Source organism: Onychomys torridus, chromosome 5 (genome assembly GCF_903995425.1).
Source record: "Onychomys torridus chromosome 5, mOncTor1.1, whole genome shotgun sequence".
NCBI lineage: Eukaryota > Metazoa > Chordata > Mammalia > Rodentia > Cricetidae > Onychomys > Onychomys torridus.
Genome location: NC_050447.1, coordinates 73,845,655 through 73,863,545, shown reverse-complemented (window position 1 = coordinate 73,863,545; position 17,891 = coordinate 73,845,655). Strand labels below are relative to the sequence as shown.

Genomic DNA, 17,891 nt, shown 5'->3' with positions numbered 1-17,891 from the left:
TTTAGTTCTGCTAAGATATAGGTCGAATCTTTTTGTCTTGTTCTGTTTTTTGTGAGGTAAAGAGCATTGTGTCAGGGTACACATAAGGAAGTGAGAGGAAATGTGGGGTAGGCTCTCTGCTTCCACCGTGTGGATTTCAGGAACTGAACTTGGGTCATTGGGCTTGGCAGCAAGTGTCTTGACCACTGAGCTCCAGCCTGGGGCTGACTCTCCAGCCCCAGGGCCAATCTTCACATCATACATTCGTATAACGAACATGCAAGATTCGGTAAGAATTGGGCCAACTCTCCATGCCAAGGATGCTTGCCCCTTCCCATAAAGAAAGTCCATGGGAACCATAGCACCACTGTACCCTTCAGTAAGTCAGAGGACACATTCTCCTACTGGATTTATAGATGCCAATCAGAGGGGGCTCTTCCAAAGCAGATGTTTATTCAAAAATAGGCACAAGAAGAGGTCCAAAGAACCAAACTCCACCCTGCCTACCTCATTAAAAAAAAAAAAAAAAAAAAAAAGCACAAAACTGCCATCAAATTAATATACCTTTTAGAGCTCAGACTTCCAGATAACCCTTTAAACCATCCAAGTCTACAATTCTGGTACTATTTTTCTAAAACAATCTCCACTATCAACCAGTTTTCCAATGAAGTGTCTTCAGTTCTAGCCTATATAGCACTAAATGAATTTAAAGGTTACTCCGGGGCTAGAAAGACGGTTCAACAGTTAAGAGTGGTGTGTTCCTGCAGAGGATTCAAGAACTCATGCCAGGTGCTTCACAATGGTCTATAACTCCAAGTCCATGGGATCAGGAAGATCAGATACATCTTCATGACAGATACTGCACTCATACTCACACATGGATTCTCTCTGTCTCTGTCTCTCTCTGTCTCTCTCTGTCTCTCTGTCTCTCTCTGTCTCTCTCTGTCTCTCTCTCTCTCTCTCTCACACACACACACACATACACACACACACACACACACACACACACACACTTTAATTGTTTCTAAATTAAAGTCATTTTGAGGGCCTAGGCTATTCAGCAAGATTATTTTACATATTGAAAGTTCATCAAAGTGTTGGCAAAAGGTAACTGGTGGGCCATCTTCAAAACTATCACCCAACTCTTCATGAAAACAATTCAGACTCTTGTGTCATCCTCGTGTACTAATTCAGAATCTGAGTGGGGGACAGAGCTTGCAATCTGCACATTTTGACAAGTTTACCAGATGTTTCTTAAACGCATTGAAGTATGACGGTCACTACCCTAAGTACTATGCATGTTTGCCTCAAAGCAAATGGCAAAACAGAAAGATGGGGACCTACTACTGTATTTTTAAATAAAATGAGGTAGGCCTGGTGGTACAGACCTGTAACTCCAGCTATCCAGGAGACTGAGGCAAGAAGACTTAAAGTTTAATGTTAGCTGGGCAGCAAAGTAAGTTTTGGCCTGGGCAACCTAGTGAGACCCTACCTCAAAATAAAAAAGCAAAACCTAAACCAAATGAGGACAGAGCTCACATGCCCAGAGTGTGTGCAGCCTTAGATTTAACCCCCAGTACTGTGAAAGAAGAAGTAAATAATAAGTTCAAAGAGATGACCTCTAACACTATTATCCTCAAATTGAATCCCTCAACTTGACAATTGTCCCCTTCTCAGAATTGGACACAATCGAATTTGAGTAAGCCTGTCCTGCCTTTGAGTTTTCTATTGCGTTTCCCCTGGTAGGTGCTGTTGCTTGGGCTGCCTCTCTTGGAATTTCGAAGTTCATATCATGTTCAATAAATCCCTAGAAATAGCTTTTTCTGAACTCGACCCTGGGCAACTTCAATTTCTACTCCCATCTTCTCTTTAGATGAACAGAAAACAGAAAATAGACAGATAACCTCTTTACAAGGATCTGGCTTCCTGTGCTGTATCACTGTGATAAGCGAGGTTCAACCCATCTCGGCAGCCCCAGCAACAAAGTCATTTTGGAATAAGTTTCCCCTGTCCCCAAAGGCCTGTTCTTCCTCTGACCTTGGCGTTGTTCTAGATAACGTCGCACAATAGCCATGTATCCAAATCCAAATGTGACATGGGGTTGCAGCACCATCTGACTCAAGAGAGCAGCCTTTATGAAAGGCTTGAGCCTCTTTTGAACTGTCTTGTTTTAGTGTCTGATTCTGAGTGAATTAAATTTGAGCAAGACAGGGGGAATGTGGTAATATTGTGTCCCCCAATATATTGTGCACCCTAATAAACTTATCTGGGGTCAGAGAACAGAACAGCCACTAGATAGACATAGAGGCCAGAAAATGGTGGCACACACACCTTTAATCCTATCATTTGGGAGGCAGAGATCCATCCAGATCTCTGTGAGTTCAAGGCCACACTGGAAACCACCAGGAATGGTGACACACAGCTTTAATCTCAGGAAGTGATGGCAGGAAGCAGAAAGGTATATAAGGTGTGAGGACCAGGAACTAAGTTTGTTAAGCGTTTAGGCTTTAAGTAGCAGTTCAGCTGAGATCCATTTGGATGAGGACACAGAGGCTTCCAGTTTGAGGAAACAGGATCAGCTGAGGAATTGGCAGGGTGAGGTAAGATGTAGCTTGTTCTGTTTCTCTGATCTTTCAGCGTTCACCCCAATATCTGGCTCCCGTGTTTTTTATTAATAAGACCCTTTAAGATTCATTTTACAGGGGAAACTAAAAACTCTGACTTCATTTCTCCTTTGGTGGCTCAAGGAATCTACTTCAAATAAAGTGATTTTCCCCCCTGCTCATGGCGTCTCTTTGTATGGCAGGTGGCTAAACATGTCTGATAATTTATGAGCCAGTTCTTTGGTTTGAATAATCCAGAATAATTATTGTCTCTAAATACCCCAGTGTGAGAGAATAAACTGGAAACACTCAGAGTTGCATTCCAGGAAATCTGAAGTAAAGAATATTCTTGGGATCATTTCTCCAGAGAGATCTTAACCTTACCCTGGAGGTAAAGAAAAATCTGCTTAGCGCTAAGGAGACAATCTCTTATGCCAAAGAGGAGGCTTCTGGTCAAAGGGCATAATGAAACACTCCTGAAAACTATAACTCATTGCTTAAAAATAAATAATAACAAGGCATTCAAGGTAATTTTTACAATGAATTACCAATAACTAATGGTTACAGGGAACATTTTCTCATAGTTATTCACTATCGTGTCTGTTTAGAACACAGAATAATTCAAAAGCTCCAAGTAACAATTTACTGTTCTTTTTGAATAGACCACACTAGGGTATGTTTATTTCCTTCAGTGTCAAACAAGGAGACAATAATAAAAGATAAAATAATAAAATGATAAAAGATAAAAGCTGATAACAGATGAAGCACTCTAAGCCCTTACCTTCATAACCCCTGGAGCACAAGTCATCTGTGGTTCCGTAGACCTTCCATCTGCTCCACAAACCAGAACCTTTATAAAGCTTGATATTCTTTTCTTGCCTGTTGCCATAATTAAAATACAACTCTGTGCCCTTGATTCCAAAGAGTGTGTCATTTTTGCACTCCCATTTCTGAAATTCGCTTTTTGAGTCACAGGCATACAGAGTGACTGAGGCCCAGTCGGTTTTTGATGACACTCCCAAGCATAATTTGAAAGAGACACTCATAACCTGTGATTCCGACACCCAGCGGAATTTCTGGGATTCAGCTTCTGGGTTGCAACTTGATGTCTGAACTGAGCTGGCACTTAGAGCATCCACACACCGCTTGTGGTCTTCATTGTATATTAAGAATTGCCTCGTGTCTGTTCAGAAAAATGAAAGAAAACATGCTTAAGGATCTTCACATAATGAGGGCAGTATTTTAGGACAAAAGTTCCCAGACTTCCATTTCCCTAAAGAGTCATAACTCCAAGGAAACTGGTTGAGGTAACTGTGTCTTGGGACGCTGATTTCCCTCCTGGAAGCTGGATGGAGAGACTGGAGGAGGAATTAGTAGTTGAAGTAAATGAGTCTGGACAGCTTTGGCTCAACTTACATAGCTGATCAAATGGGACTTCCTTTGGTGGAAAAAAATCAAGAAAAGCAACTGGTAAGCACAAATTTCCCTCTCTATGAATTCATGTCAAGGTGTTTCTTCTCTGTTTACTTTTAAAGGACATACAAGGAAAATAAAAGATGGATCTCTTTTTTTTTTTGACAGAAATATACACTACTTCTTGTGACATTTTTCTAAATTTCTTCTGGCTACTTTGGACATTTTTTTCCAAATGAGCTGGTAGGGTTGCAAGTTTCTGAGAATCTGAAAAAAAAAAAAAAAATGATCTCAGCTATTCTTAATCAAACCATTCTGGGGCGGAAGGAGGGAGGTAGGTGGAAGGGGAAGGGAAAGAGATCGGGAACACCACAATCAGGAGAGTCCCCTCCCGATTTCCAGAGCGTTTTCAAAAGAGTACTTCTGTTTCCTCTTCTCAACTCCCCAGCACGTTTGGCGCTACCTACGCTCCGAGGTCAAGTCTAGGACCTTTGCCTTAAAGCCCGTAATGAACCGTGGCCTCAAAAGGCCATTGTCTCCTGACACACTTGCTCCTCTTTCTGTCATGCCCACACTGGATGTGACCCCCTGCTTCTCCTCACCCATGTTCCTAATTCTTGCCACTCCTTCCTGGGGTGCTTTGTGTCATAAATATGTTATATGTGCTATATGTTATAAATATGTTAAGCTCCATACAGCATAGATCCGGAACATATGTTACTATTTGCTTCTCTGGAGTTGACAACTGTCCCCTACATATGCCACACCTGACTAGGTCACCTGTGTTGACCTAGTTCCCACACCTCTGTTGACCTCCTCCCCACATCTGACCTCACTTTGTCGCTGCCCCTGAGTCAGTGTGACAAGATAAGTTACTTTCTTCCTCGACAAAAATTAATTTTACAGGTAGGGTGCTTTGCTCGTGATAAAACACGGGAGAAAATGCAATGAGACTTTTTAAAACCCATTATGAGCATCTCTCATGCACCAACACTAGTTAACCTCCTCTAATTTAAGCAACCTGAGACTCTTCCATTTAACTTAGTTCTTCCCCTTGCGTTTCCCTAGCTAGTCTTGCCCCCTGCTTTGGAGAGCTCGGCTGGGAGTAATCTCAGCATTAATCACACATCTGTCTTTCACTTCAGATTTCAGGCCTTTTGGTTTGACTATTGGCTGGCCTTATTAAAAGAAAAAGTAAACCAGGAGGTAACCATCCATTAACGGTAAGGACAGGAAAGTCTGTACATGGAGCGCAGCCTCCTTTCAGAGGGCTTTACTTTTATGTGCCTAACTTTCACCTGAAGTTCATCTTAGTTTCACTCTAGTCACAGCAGTGTTTTCATGAGTGTCTTAGTTAGGTTTCCATGACGTCGTAAAACACCATAAACAAAAGCAGTGTGGTGAGGAAAGGGTTGAGCTCAGCCTTCAACCCTTAGGTCACACTCCGTCATCCAGGGAAGTCAAGTCAGGAACCAGAACAGAGACAATGAAAGAACACTGCTTACTGACTTGCTCCCTTTGGCTTGCTCAGCCTGCTTTCTTTATACAACCCATGGCCCTGTGTCCAGAGTCAGTACAACCCCAGTGAGCTGGGCCCTCTCATAGCAATCATTAATCAAGAAAATGCCCTTCTAACTTGCCTACGGGCAATCTGATGGAGACAGTTCCTCAATCAAAGTTCCTCTTTCCAAATAATTCTAGCCTGTGCCAAGGTTAGAGGAAAAAAAAAAAAAAAAACAGCCAGGGCATGAACCAACATCCAGTCTTTTCTTTCTCAAGGCATCATCATGCACCCAGATTCACAAACCAAATCCACTAGTCACTCTGGATTCCCAGCTCGCTCTCTCTCCCTCTCTCCCTCCTTCCTTCCCTCGCTCCCTCATCCACCCCTGCGGATTCTGTGTGCAATCTGCAGGGGTAGATGAGGAAGAGCTGCAGCATACATTTCCTCCTCCACTCTCTTCTCTCCAATGTCACTGTCACCAGTCTACGCTGTCATGGTCTTGCTCCACTCTCAACTCGTTTTGAAATAGAATCATGGAGACATACATATACCTCCTGATGACCCAGTTTCCTTTGAGGAGATGGTCCTGACATGTCTCTAGACTGCAAAGCCTCCCCCCACATAACGGTTGTCTCATCCACTGAGCCACATGGAAGAGTGAGATTCTGTGTATTCTTGCCATCTCTTCGCTGGATTGCACACATGCATTATTCTGGTTGAATACTTACTAGTTATTACAGTAGTTTTGTTTCTTTTCTATCTTAAGGGGTTGGGAGGAAAATTTGTTTCTAATTAAAAAGTTGGTTTTCTAACTGCAGACTCCCTTCAGGACTCGAAGAACCACTGAACCCAGGAGGAAAGCATCTGTCTTTCCTGGATAGGGAGCCATCCAACCAGGACACCCCTCATTCTCACTCCTCATAGCCCCATGGCCCCACCCTCTGCTCTCACCCTCACTTACCACCTCCAGCTCTGGGCCTTTCTGTTACTCCTGGCTGGTTGCTAGTTTAGCCACTTCATGGTCCCAGCTCAAGTGTCTGTCCCTCCATGAGCTGGCCACCCCCACTCATTTTACTCCTCCCTTTTCTATAGGATACCCACAAACATCTTGAAGTATATATTCTCCTTTTATTTGTGAGCTTTGTGTGGGTTGGGGATTTTTGCGACAGCCTGGCCTTGAATTCTGTATGGCACAGAGGCAGGTCTCAAACTCTTGATCCTCCTGCTTGTATCTTTCAAGTACTGAGATAACAGGCATGTGCCACCCAATCTGGCTTACTTATTCTCATTGTGTCTGGTTTTGCTATAATACGAATTCCACAAGAAGGACCTGGCCTCTCTGGTTCAATGCTATCATCTTTCTTCAGAAAGTGTAAGTAATTTTTCAGTAAATCTTAGTTGAATGAATGACTCCTGTAACTGAGGTGCTTTTACTCAGACAAGTTACTTATTCAACAGTGGGTTCATGATTATGGGACTATTTTAAATGAGTATTCTTCCCTGCAAACTCATCTTTCCCCCAGACGTAACGGTAAGGGTTTGGATTCCTGAGAAAAGGGCTGGCTGAACTGCTACTAAAATACACACTTCTCTGGGCTGGTTTCCTGTGCCTCTCCTTTGCCGTTGGAGCAGAACAAGTGTGATGTCGCTGCCACTGGACAATGCAAAGAAATGCAACGTTATCACGACGTGCTGGCAGAAACACAGGCTTCATTCTCCGATCGTCCACGCACAGTTCCTCTTTCCCCATTGTCTCTGTCAAATGCCTCTGGTTTAGAAAGTTGTACATCTTCCTCCCAGACGACGTTTAAGACCTTGACCGAAAGGCAGCTTGGGGCATCACTGCCATTTCTAAGCATATCGGTGGAATGCATTTGTAATCATTCTTATTCTTGGCCATACAAGCTATGCTTTTGTAACAGAAATGCCACAAAGCTGACCACATAGGGACAGATGGACAGCTGCGGTCATTGCTCTGCAATCTCACTATGGACCAGGCTATCTTAAGATTTTCTTTAATACTTACAGACTAGAAACCTGTAAATATTACACGGTTCTCCATTCAGCTTTATCTTTCTCATCTCATACCTGCTTTACAACGAGTACTTGGCAAACATCTCCTGTGCTGAGTGTTGTACTTGGTGACAATATGAAGAATTCAAAAACAATCATTTCTTCCGCACACCAAGGACACAGGCTGCTATGGTTATTTCAAGGACCAAAGATGAATAAATGTAAACATATATTTTGGAAAGCAGGTGATAAGTTTCAATAACAATATCTCAGGTAAAATAACAACAATAATTACAGTAATAATTTAAGAGGAGCCAAAGAGATGAGTGAAGTGGGTAACGTTGTTTTCATCCAAGCCTGACTACCTGAGTTCGATCCCTGGGACCCATGTGACATAAGGAAAGAATTGATTCCCACAAGTTGCCCTCTGACCTCAACCTAAATTCCATGGCAAGCACGTGTATAGCAGAAGACTAAGTATCCAATAAGGTGTCAGTTTTCTTCTAGGCATGTTTTAAAATTATTCTATAACATGAAACAAAATAATTAATGTCAAAATCTACCAGCAAAGAAATGCAATCCTAAAGGGGGAGTATTCAGGGATAGAAATATAATGCACTATATTCCCCAATACACTTTTAGATTTTCCATACTGTCGAGTAAAATACTGACACTAAAATGCATAGGAAAATAACTTCTGGAAGACAGAGCAGCTGAATGAGAAGAGGATAGAAAAGGACTCTGTAATAGGTATTGTCTGACCCACCCTTTATTTCTCAACTTCTGCAATGTTCTACATACACAGTGGCACAAGTCCCAAAATGTCAGTAAGATCTCTCTACTTGGGGACATTTTATGACAAGAGTCTGCACACAGGGCAGATTTGGTGGCTCAGAGAATTCACATCCCCTGTAAGGAGTGTATCTCCTGACTTGTGGGAAGGAATAGATACCCCATTGCTGCGGATTCTGGAGGACAGCGGGGGTCCTGTTACAGTGTTACCCAGGTCTCCACTGCAAATCTGAGTTCCTCACAGTGGTCACGGGCATAATTACACACTTTTCCTTCCCATCTCGCTTCCCTATTTGTCCAGGCAGTGTTTCCTGAAATGGCTTCCCATTAAAACGACAGCTGTCCAACGTCATCTTCTGCAAGAATCCAGACGGAAGACAGACCATGTGTCTGTTAACACCAGTCAATGAAGTTTAAACCTACAATGCCAACCACCTCCCTAACCCTAGAGCCGAGTGGGAAATGCTCACCACGTGCCTCAAATACACAAAGGGCTATGCTGGGAGCAGGGAGGGGGCAATGATCGAGGCCGAGCAATGCTGGAAGGAAGGGTGAAGGAAAATGGGTTCTCTTATTCTTCACTTCAATCCTTTGTTCATCCACTAGCAAGTCATAGAGATTGCTAATTTATGTCACTCCCTATGGTCACTTGCAGAGGCATAAATTAATAAAATCGATTCTGAGCTCAAAGAAACAAAAGAAGGCATGAAATTCCCCAATACCCTTCTTGCTTCCCTAAAAGTGTAAGTTCCACATCTTCCCTGTTACTTAGCCCCATCTTGCAGGAAGGGAGCCTTCTCCACTGCCCTACGATCCCTTGATCCCTTGTTCCATCTGTGTCCAGAAGCCATCCCTTCAGACTCCACTGTCTCCTAACCCATCAACTCCCCAACAGCAGCCTCTTCCTCACCTTAGGGACAACAAACACCAGCAGGTAAGAAATGGGCTCTGCATACTGTTTTGTTTTTTGTTTTTTGTTTTGGTTTTTTTGTTTGTTTTTGTACCTATAGTCATACAGACAGACTCATCCTGGGTATCCATCACTCAGTACATAATCAGAGCTTTAGCACTTTGCTAGCAGAAAATGAGAGTCCGCTGCTCACCAGCTGCATGACTTTGCTAAGTTTATTAGTTTTCTGTGCTTTCAATCTATCAAATCAACAGTGAACCTTAGTACTTACTATGTCTAAAGTGCCTAGAACAGTTACTGATGCAGAAATGACTCTACACATGTTCCTTATCCTCATCAGGAGTGTGGAGAAAACAGGCTTGATCGGGGTGTAAGATAGTTCAGAACAGGATGAAACCAGAAACAAACAAACAAAGAGCTGATGAAGCAGCTGAGCAAAAGAACAGTGAACCGAAGGACAGTGGAAGTTTGAAGAAGGTCACGTGGTTCGCAAAGGATGTGTTGGAGGGTCTGTGACTTCCTGTGTTAAACTCATCATTTCAGCCCCAACATCCTCATCTATAAACTGGGATTAATATTCTCTGATGGAGTCACTGAGAACCTCTCACTGTCAGGCTGCAGGTAAAGCACCCAGTGTGCCTTTCTTCCCAAAGAAAACTTAGTAAATATTGATTCCCTCCTCCCCTCTTAAAAAGGAAAAAGTTGATGTAAATCTGAATATCTAAGACCACCTTTTAATGTACTGTTGTTTTGAATCCCACGTGTCTTTCCTGACTAAAACAGGCCAGCTGGTCACTGATGTCACCTCTCAGCCTCAATGCCAGAAAGTCATACTCAGGAGCTGAGTGCCATTGGCTCACTGACCTCTGAAACCCACTTACTCTTCAAAGCCTAGATGTTTTCCAGGTAGTAAAACATGCTGTCGCTTTCCTTTCTGCTCTATGCTTTGTTTTAGCTCCATTAGTTGTGTGTATATGTGTGTGTGTGTTATGTTTTATAGTTTTATATCTATAACTATATAAACTATAAACATATAGTTAAACTATATATAATTAAACTATGTATATTATACATATAGTTATATATGGCTATATACAAAATGTTGTATATAGTACTATTATGATATTATATTTGTGTCTATATAATTAATACCTATAGATTAAAAAGTTATGGGACTGACCAGATAGCTCAGTGGGTGAAAACACTTTCTATCAAGCCTGAGGGCCTAAGTTTGATCCCCAGGACCCCCAGGGTGGTAGGAATGAACCAAATCCTGAGAGCTGTCTTCTGACCTTTACATGAATGCCATGGCAAGACCAGGTCCACAGATAGACATAATAAATAAATTAAAATGTAATAAAAAATTATGCTTAACTAATATCAATCTAACCCAGGTATCTATTCCAAGGATAAGAGAAAAATGGGCTCTCAAACATGAAGTTTGAGGAATCTGTGGAAAAGATCACAGTAGCAAACAAATAGAAACATGGAGAATGTTTTCACTAAATTGAACTCAAGTAAATAAATAGGCTTAAGCCTCCATGTTGTAAGAGATGTGTTTAAAGTGAAATCAAAGTTTGCAAGGGCGACTGTGAGAGTGGATACTGCAACAACATGACAATTAGAGTAATTCTTTTCCTGGCATTAAGTGAAGACAGTGAAGCAGGACACACATGAGGGCAAATGCTCCTGCATGGTGTCAGTGTCAGAATCACACCTGAGCCGCTTCCCATTGACTTCGCGCTCCCCATATGTTCCAGCAGGGATGATCTAACTCGCTCACTTGGACTTAGATGATGGCAAGAGATCAAGGGAGCTGGAAGGCAAGAGTTGAAAGTGAATGGCATCCTGGGTTGACTTCTAGCTGCCCAACAGCAGCCTTCTAGGCGTCTGACTGCCCACGCCTATCGCCTATCATCTTCTTCAGAACGCATCCTCTCCAAGGTAGCATTTGTGCTAATGAATGACTCATGATCCTAAGGCTTTTCTCGCATACCGTGACTTCCTCTCATTTTTATAGCTTGAGCTTCCCATCATGTGACACACCAATCTGCTGTGTCCTGAGATCTGGGAAGGTGCCCTGTTGTTGCCTTGTGGCACCGGCCAGCTGGAGTCTGTTGCTTGCTTCTCTTCCTAGTACTGCTTCGATGGCCTCAGGATGGTAGTTGGAAATGAACCATGGTGGGATTATTTACTCGTGGGGGGGGGGGAGATCAGCAAATGCCACAGATTAGTCAGTATTTTATGTTTGTTTTCTCTTACAAACAAGTTATTCAGTTTACCAGCACACCACTGTCCATGAGCCAAACCTACCAAATTTATATTTCTCTGCTTAGTCCAAATTCAGTTTCCAACAGCTCTCACAATGTCCCCACGATGATTAGGACTCCCCACATACACACTGATGCTTAAACACTGGCAATAATGCTTGAGAGGCATCAGGCAAGCCAACAGAGCAAGGAAGATAAGGGGGGCCCTCTATTAGCCTCCCTAGACTCCCAAGGCATAGCTAGCCCATCAGTGGCATCAGGACACAGATACATAAAGTAGTGCTGGGGTGGAATGCTCCCGTGGTGGTGAAGAAAAAGTTCTGTGTCATCAGGTGGTAAGGAGATCATCCTATGAGTCTTGTGAGTTGATGGAAAACTAGGAAAGGGGTCCTGAGAACTCAGGTGTCCTTTAATTAGCCGCCAACTAAGCAAGTGTTCTGATTTTACCCTTTGGGACTTGGGCTATAGGGGCCACAAGACAATAAAAGAAACCTAGCAGGCTCCTAGGCCAGGGATGGCTCAGCAGGTAGAGGAGCTTGCTGCCAGACCTGACTGATGACTTGGATTTGATACTTGGAACCCACATAGTGGACCTCCACATGAATTCTATGGCACACTCAATAAGTGTAAGTATAATAAAACGCTTTTGAAATAAATAGTAAAAAGAGGCTGGGGGCATGGCTCTACAGCAGAATACATACCTAGAATCCCCCAGTGAAGGGCTGAAAATCACAGGCTCTGGAGTAATACAAACTATCTGGATCTGGAAGGGACTCTGGTGGCCCCACTTTTTTTTTTTTTTTATTCTCTAGAGAGACCTGCAGGACCTCACACTCCATGTTCCCATGTCTATGCCTGCAAAGAGCCCTGCAGGACACTCTGTCCTGGTATCTGTGCCCAGAGGGACCTGCAGGACCCTGTCTGTCCCAGTCTCTGTGCCCACAAAGAGAACGGCATTAGGGAGGCATTCTGCTGTCTCAAGGAGGGAAACATTCCTCAGAAAATTGAGGGAAATGTTATCAAACAGCTCCCTAGAGAGCTTCCGGCATCAGCTGTCACAGCAGGACACGGGCTAAGACGAGGGTACAAACTGTATCCAGCAGGCATTTGTTGTCTGATGGAAATGGAGGGCGATAAGAAGTCGAAATAGTCTCAAAATAGACCTGGGAGTGAAAGCTCTCCCAGGCCCTCTCCTCCTGATCCTTAAGTCCAGAGAAATACCGACTCGGCAATGCCTTCGAGCAGCTCCAAAGCCCTGGTCATTCCTAAGGACACATCGACCACCATTTTTACCATCAAACACGTCCACTTCTGAGACAGTCTGAACAGTTCTGGATACAGATCAGGATGGACTTTCTAGCAATAAAAGTTATGAATGAAGAGCCACGCACTCCCCCTAGGGCCTTCCTTGTTACCTAGCCTCTCTGTGTCTGTGGACTGGAGCATGGTTATCTTTTACTTTACCACTAACATCTACTTATGAATGAGTATGTGCTCTGTTTGTCTTTCTGGGTCTGAGTTATCTTACTCAGCATGATTTGAGGAGGCCTGTCCCTTTCTGAGCAAATACAGAGGAGGGATGGGTTAGGAGGGCAGGGGGGTGGGGAGAGAGGGATGGAGTGGGAGGAGAAGAGAGAGGGGAGGCTGCAGTGGAGATGTAAAATTAATTAATTAATAAACTTTAAAAAATTATGAATGGCAAGGTTCACAGTAAATGCCGAGTGTGAGAATCGCGGAGGCCCCCTCTCAAGGGCAATTCCCCCTCCTCATCGTTTTGCATCAAGGATGAGAGGAAGCAACTTCTTCTTTTCCTGCCAGAGATGCTCAGAGGGCATTGCAGGGCACAGGACGCCAATGGTATCAGCTGAAAACTAGAAGTACGGCATACCACAAAACAAGAAGCCATCGCACAAACCAGATAGAAATAAAAAGACCAGAGGTGCTGCAGGGCTTCAGTCTGGGCAACATCTAACACTGGAGGGCAGCAGCATTGCCTGGCTCCAGCCTGACTCCCACACTGGCTGCCAGGGGTTGTGGGGACCGGGTCAGGTAAAACTGCCAGAATGGTGTGCTTCAGTCCTCCTCCAGATGTGCACAGGGCTCTAAGCATCAACTTCAAACAAAAAGGTGTGCAAAGCCCCCACCTCAGAACAGACTTACCCAATAGCTGAACAGTGACCGGAATGGCCGAGATAATAGCCAGGATTAAGGGAAGCCTCATGGCCCGGCCTGTACCCCTGTCTTCCACTGATGGAAGGGAGGGGAGAGGAAAAGAGAAAGTATACAGCCAGGTCTCTCCGGGTTGCACCACTGCCTAGTCCCAGCTGAAAAGAAGGACAGGGGAAGCTGTCCCTTTTATAGGACTCCTGAATTTAGGAAAACCCTCCACTTGAGAGATATCCTGTCACATGGGGGCGGTTAGAAAAACAGGAATTCAAAGTTACAACTTTGCTTCGTAAGCTAAGGCACAGGGGGAAGGGGAGAGAGTCGCACGCGTAGGAGAGGAGTGAGCGCAGGATGTGGGGAGAAATAAGGAGCCAGGCCTGGTCTGTGGAAGGGAGAGGCAGTGCAGCTGAGCTTGCGGACTGCTCCACCAGTGCTGGGCGGTGACCAGCAGGAGGCCATTACCTGGGTGGGGAAATTGAAAGTCTCTGGGAGGCAGCTGTCGAGGCTCCCAAAGCATGCAGCCTCAATTCTAAAGTCAGAAAAGGTGGACTCTGCAGAAACGGTGGACTCTGCAACGGACAGAAACATTTCCTGAAGGTGCAAAACTGACCCCAGCCCCCCAATCCTCTGTATTCCGGCACACACACACACACACACACACACACACACACACACACACACACACACCTTACAAAGGATCAAAGGGGTGTTGGGGATTTAGCTCAGTGGTAGAGCGCTTGCCTAACAAGCGCAAGGCCCTGGGTTCGATCCTCAGCTCCAAAAAAAAGAAAAGAAAAGAAAGAAAGAAAGAAAAGATCAAAGGTATGGCTCACAAAGAGCTTTGCTCCTCCTGTTGCTAGAAGGAAAATCAAAGAGACCTTCTAAGACACAATCTCAGTGAGGCCAGGGGAGAAAAAGTTCTAGAAGCCTTTCTCTAGAAAGCTGGAGGAAACAATGGCAAAGGTTTTGCAATCGGCCTCAACCAACACAGTCCTCTTGGGTTTGAAGAGGGAAAGACCTCCTATCTGCAAATGAAAACTTGTTTGAGTCCCAAAGATACACACTGCTTTAATGAAATGGAATTCTGTTATAAGATCATCCACTAAGTACCACGTCTACCCTCCCAAACATTGATTTTTTTTTTCCAGGAGTACAACAAGAGTTAAGAATATTTTGAGATGGATACTAGTGATTAGATAGCCAGGGAAGACCTGAAACCGGAGTACAGGAAATATCAGTGTTTTGGAGGGAGGGTTGTTTTGTTTTGTTTTGTTTTGTTGTTGTTTTTTTTTTTTTTTTTAAAAAAGCTTCTAAAAGACTGGAGATTTAGAAATGTTAAATAAGTTATCTGTTTTTAAATGAAAAACTGTAAGCTCCACCAGCTCTGGGGCAAAGCTACACACTTAATTCCCTAGTAAAAGCTGTGATTTCTCTCATTATTTTTCTTTAAAAAACAAAAAAACAAAAAACCTACATTGAGGATTCTGGGAGAAGACATAGAGAGGGGATCCACCACTCTTTTTCATTCTGCCAAAACTTAGCTGACAAATTTCTTCCAAAACTGGTGGCACACAAATGTTTCATTTTCGAACAGTGCTTAACTGACTTACCAGAAGAAAACTGAAACACAATCTTGCCTTCTAGGTCAGACTGGCCTTGAATTCTTGATCCTCCTGTTTCAGCTTCCTGAGTGCTAGGATGACAGGCGTGTCCAACCAGGCCTACTCCACAAAAATGTTTTCATTGAATTATTTAGGTTTTTTAAATGCAAGCCATTCAAAGAGTTTTGCCTAATTTAGAATTATATTGATTTCAGAGGGAAATACAATTTAATTATTATAGACATCCTTATAGTCATGGTTTGTGAGGGACCAGCCTCCACCTTTTTCCCCAGGGTACTCTTGAGGAGAGAGATATCAGAGATTTAGACAGAAGGCCAGAGAGGAGAGAAACAAATAGAAACACAGGAGAGCCTCAGGAGGGCCTGAATCCTAGTCCACTGGCCCCTTCTGTCTCTTCTACAGAGCTTTTTAAAGGAATGCCAAGGGGTGGAGCCAAAGCCAAGTGCAGACCCTTTCTAAACACCTGGTAACCTCGCACATGTTCAAGCAATCCTCTAATGCAGTCGTGATGGGTAAAGCAAGCTTAGATCTCATTAGGAAACCTCTATGGGCTCCCACAATGGTTTTATTATTCAGGTATGTCATACATGCATTTTTTGTGAATAAAATCAGATTCAGTAATAAGACCTATGGATTTGAAATAAAGTGAAGGCCACTGTCCCACAAAAGAGTTGTCTCCATAATCTTTATCTTATTGGAACAAAGATTTATCAGGTTAGAAGAGGTTACCAAGTCTGCTCAAATCCATGGTTTCAGGTGATGGTAAAGTAGGAATTTCCATGGGTCTGTTCTTAAAATAATCTTTGTATTGCCAGGAACTGTTCAAAGTAACACATTTACACTCCTGGTGTCTCTTCAAAAATTTAAAGCTTCTCAGTTTCAGGAGGTCCCATTTATTAATTGTAGCTCTCAGTGTCTGTGCTACTGGTGTTATAGTTAGAAAGTGATCTCCTGTGCCAATGCGTTCCAGACTACTTCCTACTTTTTCTTCTATCAAATTCAGTGTGACTGGATTTATGTTGAGATCTTTGATCCACTTGGACTTGAGTTTTGTGCATGGCAACAGATATGGATCTATTTGCAATCTTCTGTATGTTGACATCCAGTTATGCCAGCACCATTTGTTGAAGATGCTTTCTTTTTTCCATGGTACAGTTTTGGCTTCTTTGTCGAAAATCATATGTTCATAGGTGTGTGGATTAATGTCAGGGTCTTCAATTTGATTCCATTGGTCCACATGTCGGATTTTTTGTTTTGTTTTGTTTTGGTTTTGGTTTTTGCCAGTACCAAGCTGTTTTTATTACTATAGCTCTATAGTAGAGCTTGAGGTCAGGTATCATGATGCCTCCACAAGTTGCTTTATTATACAGGATTCTTTAGCTATCCCAGGTTTTTTGTTTTTCCATATAAAGTTAAGTATTGTTCTTTCCAAGTCTGTGACACTAGTGGAGGCCCATGAACTGTGGGCTGATGGCTATGGAGCCCCCATGAGACTGGACTAGGCCCCCTGGATACGGAAGATGGTTGTTTGGCAGGAACTGTTGGGGGTCACCCAGGCAGGGGGATTGGGATCTATCTGTCCCTGGTCTATGGGCAGGCTTCTGGGAATCCGGTGCCTGTGGTGTGATGCCTTGCACAACCTTGGTGCAGTGGGAAGGGGCTTGGACCTGCCTAGGCTCAGTGTGCTGGGCTCTGCTGACTCCCCATGAGAGACCTCAATTTGGGGGATGTGGGGATGCAGGGTGGCTTGGGAAAGAGGGCTGGGGGTGGGAGAAGGGGGAATCTGTGGATAGTATGTGGAGTGAGTAGAAAATTTCTTAATAAAGAAAAATGAAAAAAAAATTAAAGTATCCAAGTAAGAACTTGACTAAGCAGACTTTAACACACAGCTCCAGAGAAGCTAGAAAACAAAGAGGACCCTAGAGGGACAGAAATGAATAGATCACTTTGGGAATGAGTAAACTGGAGACAGGGTCCAGGAGAATAGAGGAGAGAGGGTGGGGGATGAGAACATAAGGAAACAGGATGGTCAAGCTGAGGGAGAGATAAAGTTGGAGAACAATGAAAGAGATATATCTTGATAGAGGGAGACATTGTGGGTAAGGGAAAAACCTGTTGCTAGAATTTCTAGGAATCTCTAAAGATGACCCCAGATCTGACTACTAGCAATAGTGGAGAGGGTGCCTGAACTGGCCTATCCTGGTAATCAGATTGGTGAATACCCTAACTGTCATCATAGAGCCTTCATCCAGTAACCGATGGAAGCAGATGCAGAAATCCACAACCAAGCACCAGGCTGAACTCTTGGGAGTCCAGTGGAAGTGAGGGAAGAGGGATTATATGAGCAAGGGAGGTCAAGATCATGATGGAGAAATCTACAGAGACAACTGAACCAAGCTTGTAGGAACTCACAAACTTTAGACTGACAACTGTAGAACCTGCATGAGACCAGACTAGGCCCTCTGCATATGGGAGAGAGTTGTGTAGCTTGGTCTGTTTGAGGGGCCCCTGGCAGTGAGATCAGGATCTATCCCTGGTGCATGAATATTGGTGAAACTATTAAGGCCACTCCACACAGTTAAAAGGGAGGTTTATTTTATGGGGTAACTTACAAATGAA

At 43.5% G+C, this 17,891-nt stretch overlaps 1 protein-coding gene across 1 annotated transcript in view; it reads right to left on the bottom strand.

The window, feature by feature from the left end:
- Positions 1-13,794, bottom strand: part of Mrc1 (mannose receptor C-type 1) — a 90,994-nt gene extending 77,200 nt beyond the window's left edge. The window contains exons 1-2 of the mRNA XM_036186698.1: positions 13,645-13,794; positions 3,364-3,765 (exon numbers count right to left, since the gene is read on the bottom strand). Coding sequence (XP_036042591.1) covers positions 3,364-3,765; positions 13,645-13,705 — 463 coding nt within the window. The 5' untranslated portion in view covers positions 13,706-13,794. The remainder of the gene's footprint in view (positions 1-3,363; positions 3,766-13,644) is intronic.
- Positions 13,795-17,891: the final 4,097 nt, after the last annotated feature.